A 12,788-nucleotide genomic window follows, 5' to 3' on the forward strand; every position below is an offset into this window, starting at 1 on the left:
CTGTGTGTCACACCCCTGCTCTCTCAGGAAACACAACCACTGCCTTCAAACACCAGTCTGTCTCGGTCTGTGAACTAAAGACCCGGGTAGAAGACAGCATTTAAAGAGTGTCAGGCACACACACACAAACACACACACCACTCGTAAGTGTGTACTCAATCGTTATCGTGAAGGCCACTTTATGCCTCTGCAGTCCCACCCAGGAGACTGAGGCACAGGGCCCAAGGGTTGCATCTGGGGTCGCAGACGATGACGGGGGATGAGTTGGGGAGGGGGCGTTGCGCCGGGCGGGACCCGGAAGGTGGGAGGCGGCGGCGGAGTTTCCCGCCCCTGCTCAGCCAGCAGCCCCCGGCTGTCCATATAAGGCCGCGGGAATCCAGTCAGGGTCCCGGCTCTGGAGGCTCCCCGCGGCTGCAGCCTTCTCGGCGGCAAGGAATGTGTGGAATCTCCCTCGCCCGCGGCCGCCCGCCTCAGGGAGGACCAGCCGAGTGCACCTAGCCGGGGTGAGCGCCGGGAGCGCACGGCGGCTTCGGTCCCCGCTGTCCGGGTCCCCGCCCTTGGTCGCACCCGCCAGCCTCGCCACTTGGGGGAGTGCGGCTGGCGTCGGAGCGGCCGGGTGGCGGCGCCACCTCACCTGTCCCGGGCAGCGCGGCGGGGTTGGGAGTTGGAGGAGGAGGACGGGGAGGAGCCCGCTGCTCCGGAGCCCGGCGCAAAGTGAAACTCCTGGAAGCTGCGCGCCCTCGGGCGGGACCTGGCCCCGGCTCCCTTCGGTGCCCGGTGTCCATGGCGCTGAGCAAAGGGCTGCGGCTGCTGACCCGGCTGGACCCCACGGGTCCCTGCAGTGTGCTGCTGGAGGCGCGCGGCCGTGACGACTGCCTGCTCTTCGAGGCCGGCACGGTGGCCACGCTGGGTGAGTGTCGTGCCCCCCACCCTCGATGCTCCCAACGCTGGCGGCGATGCCAGGGAGGAAGGGAATTAGTGAGTGAGACCTCCTTCACTAGTGGAGACCTGGGGACCAGCGGCGCTTGATTCCCCGAAGGGGCGGGCCACGGTGACTTAGGGACCGCCAAAGGCGCTTGTCCCCGCGAGTACGTGGTGCGGAGGATCCCAGAGAGCTGGCACTCCTGGCTGGGTAAAATGCCGCGCTTGCCTGGGGTCTCTGGGCGTCTGTTCTTAGGGAACCAGCTGGCTCTGGTTCTGCTCTTGGCACTCAGTACGGAAGCCTTGCTGTCTCTGGACGCCCTGAGGAGGTTGCCCTGAGGAGGAGTCCACCTAGTGCTCCCTAGCTTGTGCACCTGTTGAATACACCTAAGCCACATCGCCTTGCTTGAGAGATGGGAACTCAGGCACTAAAGGAGACTATGAGGAACGTCAATGGCGCCCTTCATTGTCGCCTATAAATACTGAGTCCAAAGCATCAGAACCTGGATGCAAATATCCTCTCTAGTGACTTTATGTTTATGCTGGGTGTTAGGTGACGGCAAGCCGTTGTACTTCATCGCTAAACTTTAGAAGTCTTGAGACTGGCATTGCGCTAAGGACCGTAGAGACATAATCTCACAATTTTTACAATTTTACCCCGTAATAAAGATAAACAAGCTGAGGCCGAGAGATGCTAAGACATCTGCTCCAGGCAGCAGTCTTGTGTGTAGTTATTTTGGTGATGTCATACAGTGCCTGGCTTCCTGGTATGTCCAGTTTCCGGATCCCTAGTTTTGTAATTGACATTTGCAAGAAGGTCTAGGTAGCATAAAGCCAGAAGTCAGGATTGATAGGATTTTAATGATGAACCTTGGCCGCCAGGCTTGCAACAGTGGGTGTCCAGTTGTCCACCCTCCTGGTATTCCTAGCTAAACAGGATCGCTTATACTTTGGAGGTAACAGATGCAGCCAGCACTCACTTGCTTAGGACTTTGTGTCTCTAGCCCTTCTTTCTCATTTGTATGCATTGACCGCAGGTACAGCATATATATAATTGTGTATATGTATATAACACATGCCTTAAAAGAGGCATACCTATTTTCAATTCTTGGACCATGACATTAATGTATAGTTTATCTAGTGGGGTGTGGTGGGATACACCCCAGGTTCCAGCTATTCACCATGTGAGCTTTGATGGGAAGATCCATTAAGTCTGAGGGTTTCAGACCAGATGAGGCAACATAGCCAGACCTCAAAACAGACAGGTACAGATACAGAAAAAGCAAACAACTGGCTTGCTCTCAGTCACTTGTTTTGGGAAGCAGTACCTCCTGTATTTTGCATCAGAAGTGTCCAGAGTCATGGAATAATTATCACGTTATTCCAATTTGGGTTCTGTCCTGAAAAGTCCAAGTTTGGTCCTTTGTCACTGCCTTGAAAGAAAACCATGGAAATTTCCATTCCATTTTAGACATCCACTTCATAACACATTTATCAGAACCCAGGGATTAATTTCATGGTACAAAGCTACCGTCTCATCAGAAAGGATAAAACGCCTTTCAGATGGGCCACAGCGATGCCAAGCAAAGTTCGCAGGCCAGTGAGAGTGGTTTGGAAGCCACTTGGAACAGGTGTCTTACATCAGGCCCTTAAGTTTGGGCCACGATGCTTTTACATGGCAAAGGTGATACAGTACTTCGGATTTTACAGCAGAATTCAAAGAACTGTCACATTGTCAGCCCTCCCCTGTGTTCTACACATCCATCTCTTCACCTGGCCATTTGTTTTCAGTGGGCTGTTGTAATTTTTGGTCAATGAAATGAAACTTTTGTTTTGAAAGACGTTGTAGCCTTTGCTGTAATGCCGTGGGAGGATCCCAGGGAGCCTTCTGTGATCAGAAAGTTGTTGTTCTCACACTTTAAAAAAAAAGAATTAATTTTATGTACATTGATGTGAGGGTGTTCAATCCCCTTGAACCTGAGTTACAGACAGTTGTGAGCTGCAATGTGGGTGCTGGGAAGCAAGCCTGGGACCTCTGGAAGAGCAGCCAGTGCTCTTAACCGCTGATCCATCTCTCCAGCCCTGTTCTCACACTTGCGATTGTTTCATTTTATTTTTTTTTTATTTTTGTTTTTTGAGACAGGTTTTCTCAGTAGCTATGGAGCTGGTGCTGGAAATCACTCTGTAGACCAGGCTGGCCCCGAGCTCACAGAGATCCACCTGCCTCTGCCTCCCGTGTGCTGGGATTAAAGGCGTGCACCACTACCGCCTGGCCTCACGCTTCTAAAACATCCAAAATACACCACTGTTGTATGGAATGACTGAACTTGAAAGCTCCACCTGCTCCCAGGGTCAGCTAGCTACGTTTCTTCTATTCCTTGACCTTTCCTTTTCCCCACGGAATAGCACTGGAAAGGAGGCTTAGCACTTAAGAGTGATGGCTGCTCTTCCAGAGGACTAGGGCTTAGGTTCCTAGCACCTACAACTGTCTGTAACTCCAGTTTCTGGGAATCTGGTATGCTCTTCATCAGACATATGTGGTGTATAGGCAGACATATATTCAGGCAGATCACCCATATACATAAAATAAAAATAAATCTTTTTTCTTTTTAAGACAGTGTCTCATAGCCTGGGCTGGACTGGGACTCAGACTCTATCTCCCAAGTGTTGGGATTAAAAGTGTGTACGGTAATCTTTTAAATATGTTTCTTAATGTTATGTTTATGGGGGTTTCACCTGCATGTATGTCTATATACCACATGAGGAGGCCAGAAGAGTGAGTTGGATCCCTTGACACTGGAGTTACACATAGCTCTGGGTCACCATGTGGATGCTGGGAATCAAACTTGAGTCTTGTGGGACAATCTTCACTGTGTGCCATTGTGTGTTATTGCTGAGCTAATCCTCCAGTTCCCCAAGTAAATAAACCTATAAGGAAGCAAGGCCGGGAGGAAGATGCACTCTCTCCTGAGTGGTGGTGGCGGTGGGGGAGGGAGGCAGAGACACAGTATGAAGACAGTACATTTATGGCAGTCTGATCCTGACTCCTTGCCTATGGGCAAGGGGTGTGGCAACCTGGTGTTTCTCTTGGGGCGGTTTCCTATGCCAGGTGTTCCCAGTGAGTGGAGTTCTGGGAGCCTAATGGAGTGCGGATTCCTGCCGTGTCGGGAATGGGCTTTCTTGGCCTCTATTGTTCCACGCTCTATCCAAACATTTACTGGGCACGATAGGCTGTTTCCATGAGTGAGCGAGCCCACAGCTGCGAGTACATCCCTGCCCACTCTGTGAGCCAGCACCTTCCTCATGCATTTCCTCCTGGAGGTGCCATCTGGGAAATGCCTGTACACTGCCTTAAAGCTTTTAGGCAATTTGGAAAGCAGGGGTCTGGGATTGAATATTGAACTAATGCAGTGTGAACATTGAGGGAAGGATTCTGTGACCCACCCTCGCCTATTCTGAGCTAGCCTCTTCTTCCAAGGCAAGCTTCGCTGATGGTCTTCACGCAAGATCACCTTGCCTGCTAGCATGAGGCTTGTCGAAGAAACAATTCCAAAGTCCTGTTTCTAAAGACTTCACTTAAGAGCCTTCTGTGGATATCAGTGATAGATCTTCCAGAGGCTCAAGAGGTCTGGAAGGCTTTTGGAATCTTGGGGTAGCCTGAATTAGCATCTGGAGCTTTCTTCGTGGCATACAGATAGATGTTCTATCCTCAAGCGCTGACACCACAATACCCACTGTCTTCTGTCTAAATTCAGGGTTCTCCAGACAATATCCAGGAAGGATAGCTGAGGAGCAGCCCCGTGTGCGCACCTGAGTGTGCTGACTTAAACCCCACCTCCTCCTCCTCTGGCCTTGTCCCTATTGATGGGGGGCAGTCTGGGAGAGGTGGGGAAGGGAACTTGAGAGACTTAAGTCATTAGTGAGTGCTCCTAAATTTTGGGGGTTTCCTGGGGGAAGGTTGTGCATGAACAGCCAGCTTCCTGGCCAGTCTAACTGCTGTATGTGTATAGACACCACAGCCAGGTTTGGTTTGAATTAGTGAGGTGGCCACCAGCCCAGCTAGGACCCTTGAGAACTGTTCAATTTCTCAGGCTCTGTAGCCCAAATTTATGTGGTCACTGGGTTGAAGTTCGACGACTTAAGAGCATCACAGAGAACCAGTAAACGGCCATCGTATCGATTCTCCAGAATAGAGGTGGAGTCGGGAAGGTCCTGACTCGGGTGATTTGAGCGCCATGCCAGGGTCACAGCAGCTGATGGGCCCTGCATCACTGTGTGTGGATCCTTTCTTCTGTGCAGGTTTTCTCCGCGCCATATTTATAAACATGAAAACTAGGCAAGCATGTTTCTCTTTCTGTTGTGAAATCATTATTTCAGTTCTGACTAGCTCACACTGGGACAGTGGGGCTCAAAATTTTGTTTTTAACTTTTTTTTTAACTTTTAACTGTGAAAATGTTCAAGCATACAGAGAAATAGAAGGAAAGAAATCAACCTTCATGGACTTAAATGTAGTATTGGTGATTATCAATATGTTAATGTTTTCCACCCATCCCTGTGGATAAAAAGAAGCTCCTAAAGTTTAATTTGTTCTGTACCAAGAGAGATTTTACTTTTTTCCCATCAACCTGCTCTTAGTTCCATTCGATTTCTTTTATTTTGCTGTAAATTTTAAAAATTGACATCTTTATGGGGACACAGTGATGTTAGGATACATGCAATGCATTATCCAATGTGAAATGACTTAATGAAGCTATTTAACATATCATTTCAATTACTACTTTTTTATGATGAGAAATTTAAATTTGCTCTGTCAGTCACTTTGAGGTGTTCAACACACTGTTACTAACTGTAGTCACCTACGGGCTGTGTAAATTCACAGTTTTCTCGGCAGCTTTCCATAGCAGAAATGGCATGAGTGGCTTCTTACCATTTGGGAGTTAGCGACTCTTAATTGAAGAACTCCTGCTTTGGTCGGGACTCATGAAGAGGCCCCTTTATTAGAACTAGCCCTTAGGGGTGATAGCCTCTGTGCTTGCCCTTCTGGATGCTCCTGATCCCCAGCACCCTGCATCTTCCTGTGCAAATTGCCCAGCCAGTTACCTGCTACAGAGATGGACTCTTAGGGTTCCTGATTGAATAGGCAGTGGAGGTGCCTACCGTAGGCCCCTAGGGATGGAGCCAGGGTAGGCGTGTGTACTTCTGGCAGGAGCAGAAGGCCAGTGGGGGAGGCAGTGGAAGATAAGGGGCCTGGCTGGGGCGGCTCTGCCTATTGGCTACATTTTAGACTTGGCCTTCATAGTCATGGGATTATGCTTCTCAAACTAGGAGGACCAAATGTGTTTTGCTTAAGTTCTATATTAAAAACAAGAACAGTTCAACAGAGGAGGGCAGAGGTCCATGGTCCTCTGCCCTGGGCTCTACAGATTGCAAGGCTGCCCTGCTTTGGGAACCTGTGCCGGTCTATGGGCCGTGACCTACTTCTGGAACATATCTAGGGTGTTTAGTTTCCCCTCTGTGATTTTTTTTTTTTGGCTGCTCAGTTTCTGCAATCTTGCCAAATGAGGACAGAGACCATTCCCACCCCACCTCCTCTTACTTGAATTGTCTTTCAAGCCCTGGACAAACTGATCCAAGCCAGACTTGGGAAGTAGGTTGGACCGTTTCTACACAGTAGACTGTGTAGTGTGGTGGCCAACCCACTAAGAGACAACAATCAAATTGGTCCAGTTGGTGTCTGAAAGTGTCGACTCTCCAGAACTCCTTGCCCCTCTGTAGGACACAAGGCTGCCTGCAGGCGGGCTGGCTCTGGCCTCAGTCACAACAGCACAGCTAAGGGCGCTCCCCATTTTGAAGGCCCTACTGGAAGGGCTTCACCTCGCTGGGACTCATTCTTTAGGAAAACTTAGATAATGAATGAGAACCTTCAAAAGTATTCAGGGCCTTGACCCAGAACTCTGCCTGTAGCAGCCAGGACAGGAAATGCTCACAGATCGTGAGCCTGTTTTGTTTCAAGGAGTTTTGCTGCAAGCAGGTTCAGAAATTTTTACCAGTTAAATAAACTACAGTTCAATTTGATAACAGCCGGCTAACATTTGATGATACCAGCTGGATGCTGTTGGAGGTTTACATGGATCAATTTATTTAATCCTTAGAATGATACTAGTGACCTCTATTTTATACTTGGAGAAACTGAGTCACAGAGAGGCATAAGAACTTGTCTGAGGTTTCACTTTTCATTAGCGGCGGGCTATGATTTGTAAAAGGCCCATTTCAGAGGACATGGCCAGTAAAATGCCATTCTTGCTATAAAAATATGCAAATACATATTTGAAGAATGACTCGCTCTGTCCCGTAGACTTCCTGGTGAGTATGTCTATCTGATCTGAGCTGATTTCATCTGAAACTTTTTTTCAAGAAGAGACTCCTGCTTGGAAGCAAGTCATCCGCTTTTTGAACAGAGCTGGGACATTACTAAAGGCCAACCTTATGCTTCAAGTCTGCACTCCCGGGGGACAGAGCTGTGTCTAGTCCCTGTAAATGTCCTAACATAGACAGCCTGATGCAGTCTCCAGGCCAAGTGAATAGCACAGTTTCCGCATTGTGGTGACTTGAAGAACGGCTCCTGTAGTCTCATTTATTTGAATGCTCAGTCCCAGTTGGTGTGACTGTTGAGGAAGGATTAGGAGGTAATGACCTTGTTGGAGGAGGCGTGTCGCTGGGGAGTGGACTTGGAAATGTCAAAAGTCTGTATTACCCACCCCTCCTGCGTGGACTCACCCTCTAAAATACAAGCAGGCCCCCAATTAAATGCTTTCTGTTAAAAGTTGCTTTGGGCTGGGTGGTGATGGTGCACACCTTTAATCTCAGCTCTCGGGAGGCAGAGACAGGCTAGTCTCTGTGAGTTCGAGGACAGCCTGGTCTACAAAGCGAGTTCCAGGGACTGGCTCCAAAGCTACAGAGAAACCTGTCTGGAAAAACCAAAAGAAAATAAACAAACAAACATGAAAGTCGCTTTAGCCCTGGCGTTCCATCGCAGCAGTAGAGCAATAGCTAAGCTAAGACGCTCATGAAGAGCAATGCTGTCACCCCAGGCTTCCCAGAGGCACTGGGGTGTGAGGACCGAGTCAGATGAGATGTGGGGCTGGGTCGTCCCAAGCTCGGGAAGAAGTTCCTAAGTGAGGTGGACACTGTAGGGACCGACCGTCTGCTCCTTCCTCTCCCTGCTTAGCCTGTTCCAGGAGAGGGATGCTCTGCCAGGCAGGTGTTCCGAGCTGTGCTTTCCACAAAGGCGGTGCGAGGCGGGCATCTTTGCATAGGGTTCGTGTGGGAAGGCTAGGTGCACCTGGCAGGCCGTACCTGTCTGTACTAGGACAGATGCGGCTGGCAGGGTGCTACTTGCTCCTGAAGTTTCCTGCTCTAACAGATGGTTCAGACCAAGATTCTCCAGGAGTTCATTAGCCTCAGAGGACAGGCAGCAACTTGTTCTGGTGGCCTGGATGACCCACGGTACTGACGTACGAACACAGAGGTCTGAGTTTAATCTAAAAGCAGCTTTTGGAGGAAAATGGGATTCCCTGGGGAGGTCTGCCATGTCTGACGGTCATCTCTGCTGCTCTCCTGGCCCCATGCCCAGCGTGCAGGCCAGCTCCTGTCTGCCCTCAGATGGTGTCTACTTTAGGTGAGGTAACATATGTCCCGAGAACAGGTCCCGGCCTGGCATGTCTTGGGGAGGCTCAGAGCCACATGTCCACGCTGCTGCAGGGCTGCTATGGGCTTTGCTGGTAGTGGAAGTATACTATTTGTCGCAGATGCTCAGGCCCAGGAGACGCAGCCGGCCCCATTGTCCTATCAAGATTAAGATGAGGAGCCAGGTGGATGAGCCTGGCAGCCAATGCAGAATTCCTCATTCCCATCAGGGCCGCTGTTGTGTGCGGGCAGAGTACAGGTGACTATATTGATTCAGGTTATTGGAAATCTTTACCCGGAGAAATTAAACTACAATCAACCGTCTGTCCCTTCAGCAAACCCCTCGCTTGTTGTCTGCCCCGCCCATCAGTGTTCCCTAGCAGAGAAGGCTGCTCCACATGGCAAAGCTGACCTCTTCGAGGCATCCTGGGACAATGGGACACCTGGAGAACCTGCCTTGCTATCTTGGTTGCAACCTTTTGGTCTGCTACGGGGTCTCAGATACCATCTCTTCCTGGGAGGAAGCAGATCCCGAGCTAGAAGCCACGTATTAGAGCTGTGGGTCCTTTAGGATGAGAGACAGATGCTGGCTTCCGGCATCCAGACCGTGGTGTGCATTTGTTAGGGAAAGCAATGGCTATTGTGACCACAGGAACCAGGTAAGGGGACAACTTAGCCTTCAGGATTGGCTTTGGGTCCCTTCTCTGCTAGACAAAAACCAGCAAGACTGGTACAGCAGTGTTGCAAAGACCCTGATTCTCCAGTCACAGCTTCCGGGATCTTGAAATGCAGTCAGCCTTGGGGCAGGGCGGGAGCGCAGGGCAGGAGCACAGGGCGGGAGCGGGATGGGGCAGGGCAGGAGCACAGGGCGGGAGCGGGATGGGACAGGGCAGAGCAGGGTAGGGTAGGGGCAGGGTTGTGAGCAGTGTTAATCTGTATTTCTCTTACCAAGCTGTTGCCAGGTGATGCGGTACTTGGAAGGCAGAGACAGGCGGATCTCTGTGAGTTCGAGGCCATCCTGGTCAATAGAGTAAGTGCCAGGACAGGCTCCAAAGCTACACAGAGAAACCCTGTCTTAAAAAACAAAAAACAAAAACCCCTGTATTTCTGTATTTCTAAAGTTGCTGGTCCTCAGACCACACTTTAAGTGGCGAAGCTTTTTTCCCAGTCACTAACTTGGGAGAAGAGACCAGAGTAGAGCTTTGCCTCCCTGAGCTGTTCTTCCCCCTCAGGGAAGTCAGTTAATCCTGTGGTTTAGATTCACAATCTGGAGCTAATTACAGCCTGCGTTGTCTCTCCTAGGTTGAGATTCCATTTGTCTTTTTTTTTCTTTTAAGATTATTTTTGTGTATGTGTGTATGTTTGTGTGAGCCACTTGTGCGCAGGTGCCCCTTGAGGTCAAAAGGTGTCAGATCCCTGGGAGATGGAGTCAGGCTGCCCACTATCTCTCCCGCCCCGCCTTTTTTAAAAGGCACAAGTACCTTCAGTAGTTCACTCGTCTCTCGGTTTCAACTACTCAGACTTTGAATCTTAAGATTCAAATCTTAAAATCCAAATTCTAAGTAGTGATCTGGCAAAGAAACAACTACCTGTTGAGGCTTTGAGATCTGAGCTGAACCCAGGACACCGATGCAGGCTTCATTGTCATTTTGTGTTGCTTCTGAATTAATGAAAATACCTAAGACCGTGTCCTACATCCGGCAACTAACAAAACCCTTAAAACCATAGCAGCGCCTGGTGGCGGCACAGACCGGTAATGACAGAGTGTGGACAACTGAGACAGAAGAGCTGAGAGTTCAAGGCCATTCTGTGCTGCTTAGCAGCTAAAGTTCCCCTTGGAGCGCCTTGGTTTGTTGTTTTGAGACGCCAGGCTGGCTTTGACCTCCTGAAGATGATCTTGAATTTCTGCTTCTCCTACATCCACTTCACGAGTGCTGGGAAGTCCACCACCATGCTGGGTTCTGCAGTGCTGGGGACTGAGCTGTCATCCCACATTCTACCGAATGACCACAGTTCCAGCCTCTCAGCCTTTGTGTGACTGTGTGATGAACCATGTTCGTTTTGTGGATGCTCTGGCAGCCGTTAGATTTTGCAATTTAAAATTTTGCAATTTTATTTTTTTTAGTAGTGGGTGTTGTACCCAGCCCGGTCTGAAGTTCATTACATAACCCAGGCTTTAACCTAAGATGGGATTTGTTTTTCCAGAGCTAGATGCTAAGCTCAGGACCTTGAGCATGCTGGGCAAACATTACTATACTATACTATACTATACTATACTATACTATACTATACTATACTGCTGCAAACTATAACCAGAGCCTCTATTAGAGTCTTGTTAAAACACAGATGAAGAGAGTAGACCCAGATGTCAACCTCTAGGCTCTGCGTGTATACACACACACACACACACACACACACACACACACACACTTGCTCGCCAGTGTCTGTTCTTAAAACTACATTTTCATTATGGCATAAAATTAAGAATAAAGTGACTTGGGGGCAGGGCGTGGCATTGGTGAGATAGTGGTGAGCCTAGCTGCTGTGGTGACTTGAAAGAGACCGGTCCCAATAGTCACACATGTTTGAATGCTTGGTCCGCAGTGAATGGAACTGTCTAGAAAGGATTAGGAGTTGTGGTCCCTGGAGGAGGTGTGTCATTGGAGATAGGCTTCGAGTTTTCGAAAGCGTTGCCATCCCAGTTAGAGCACGTTCTCCCCCCCCCCCCCGCCCCCCATGTATGCGCATCAGATGTAAGCTTGCTGTTCCAGCACCACGCCTGCCTGCTGATCTGTGCTTCCTGCCATGATAGTCAGGGACTCTAATCCTCTGGATCCATGAGCCCTAAATTCATGCTTTTTTTATGCCTTGGTCATGGTGTTTTGTCATGACAATAGAAAAGTAACTAAGACAGATACCTTTCATGACAAAGTAACCGATTGTCCTTTGGCTGGAGAGGGGACAGTTTGTGTGTCTGGGCATGTAAGATACCGTTTTCTGTATGTTTTAATGAGCTGTACATTATATGAACTTAGATTCACCAGGGATCTTTTAAGAACATTATTTTTAAAAGAAGGCTGCTGTTCTTTGGCTCCTGCCGAGGGGTCCAGTGGAGCCCAGCTGGCTCCTGCAGGCAGGGATGACCAATGAAGATGCTGTCACGCGTGGTAGTAGGACATGAGCTGCAGGATAGAGCAAATAGGCTCAGAAGAAAAACTTGAGGGTGCTTGCTCAAGAAGGTGTGAGCTTTGGAGGCCCTTCCATCGCTTCCCTGGGTATCCAGCGTGCTGTTTGCTTCCTGGCTGTCTTCTTTCCCAGGGACATTATGAGGAGCTTAAGGTGTTGATGTCCATCGTGGACACTAAGAAGCTCTTGGATCTGGTCCTGAGGTGCCTGGGAGTGGAAGGACAGTCATGTCTGAGCTGTCTCCAGGAGACAGATGGACGGACACATGAGTGTGCTGGAGGTCAAACCAGAGTGGAAAGTGTTGATTTGATGGTTAGTTTTGTCACTACCTTGACACAGTCTAGGACTGCCTGAGGAGACAGTCTCAGGGAGAGACTGTTTAGGTCAGGTTGGTCTGTGCATATGTCTGGGTGGTGAGGAGTGGGTGTCTTGACTGCATTAATTGAGGTGAAAGACTCGCCCACTGTGGGTGGCACCATTCCCTGGGCGAGGGGCTCCTGAGCTGTAAGAGGAGAAAGTGAGCTCAGCCCAAGGACCATGAATTCCCCCCTGCTCCTGACTGTGGGTCTGCTGTGATAGCTGCTTCAGGTTCCTGCCTGGGCTTCCCCAAAACGGGGGACTGTGACTCTAACTTGGAATTGTAATCAGAATAAATAAACTCTTAACGTGGCTTTGATCTCAGGGTATTTTATCAGCAACTTGGAAGGAAACTGGGGTGACCGATAACCCTCAGAGCTGTGAGATAAACTGGGTGATGGCTCCTTAGCCGGGTGAGCTCATAAAGTGGCCGCTTTCCAGTGGCAGCAGATAAAACTCAGTCACCTTCCCCTCTGCCCCCATTTGCCAGTTAGAGGATCCAGGAGGAAGAGATTCCTCTCCCAGCATGACTGCCGTACTGAAGCTGTGATCCATGAGAAGAACACCGTGTTCTTAGGAGGACACCAGGAGCGAAATTCAGCTGAGTTCAAACAGGAGTTTGATGTACACTTGGTAC

General features: G+C 49.6%; 1 protein-coding gene across 7 annotated transcripts in view; it reads left to right on the plus strand.

Moving 5' to 3' along the window:
- The first annotated feature begins 688 nt into the window (after positions 1–688).
- Positions 689–12,788, plus strand: part of Synj2 (synaptojanin 2) — a 101,544-nt gene continuing 89,444 nt past the window's right edge. For 4 of the 7 annotated variants that reach the window (XM_075950417.1, XM_075950407.1, XM_075950434.1 and 1 more), the window contains exon 1: positions 706–910. In XM_075950417.1, coding sequence (XP_075806532.1) covers positions 784–910 — 127 coding nt within the window. In that variant the 5' untranslated portion in view covers positions 706–783. Of the gene's footprint in view, positions 911–12,788 lie in introns of all 7 variants that reach the window. The other 3 variants (XM_075950425.1, XM_075950464.1, XM_075950385.1) reach the window with 2 other exon arrangements.

This window comes from Microtus pennsylvanicus, chromosome 1, assembly GCF_037038515.1.
Source record: "Microtus pennsylvanicus isolate mMicPen1 chromosome 1, mMicPen1.hap1, whole genome shotgun sequence".
NCBI classification, from domain to species: domain Eukaryota; kingdom Metazoa; phylum Chordata; class Mammalia; order Rodentia; family Cricetidae; genus Microtus; species Microtus pennsylvanicus.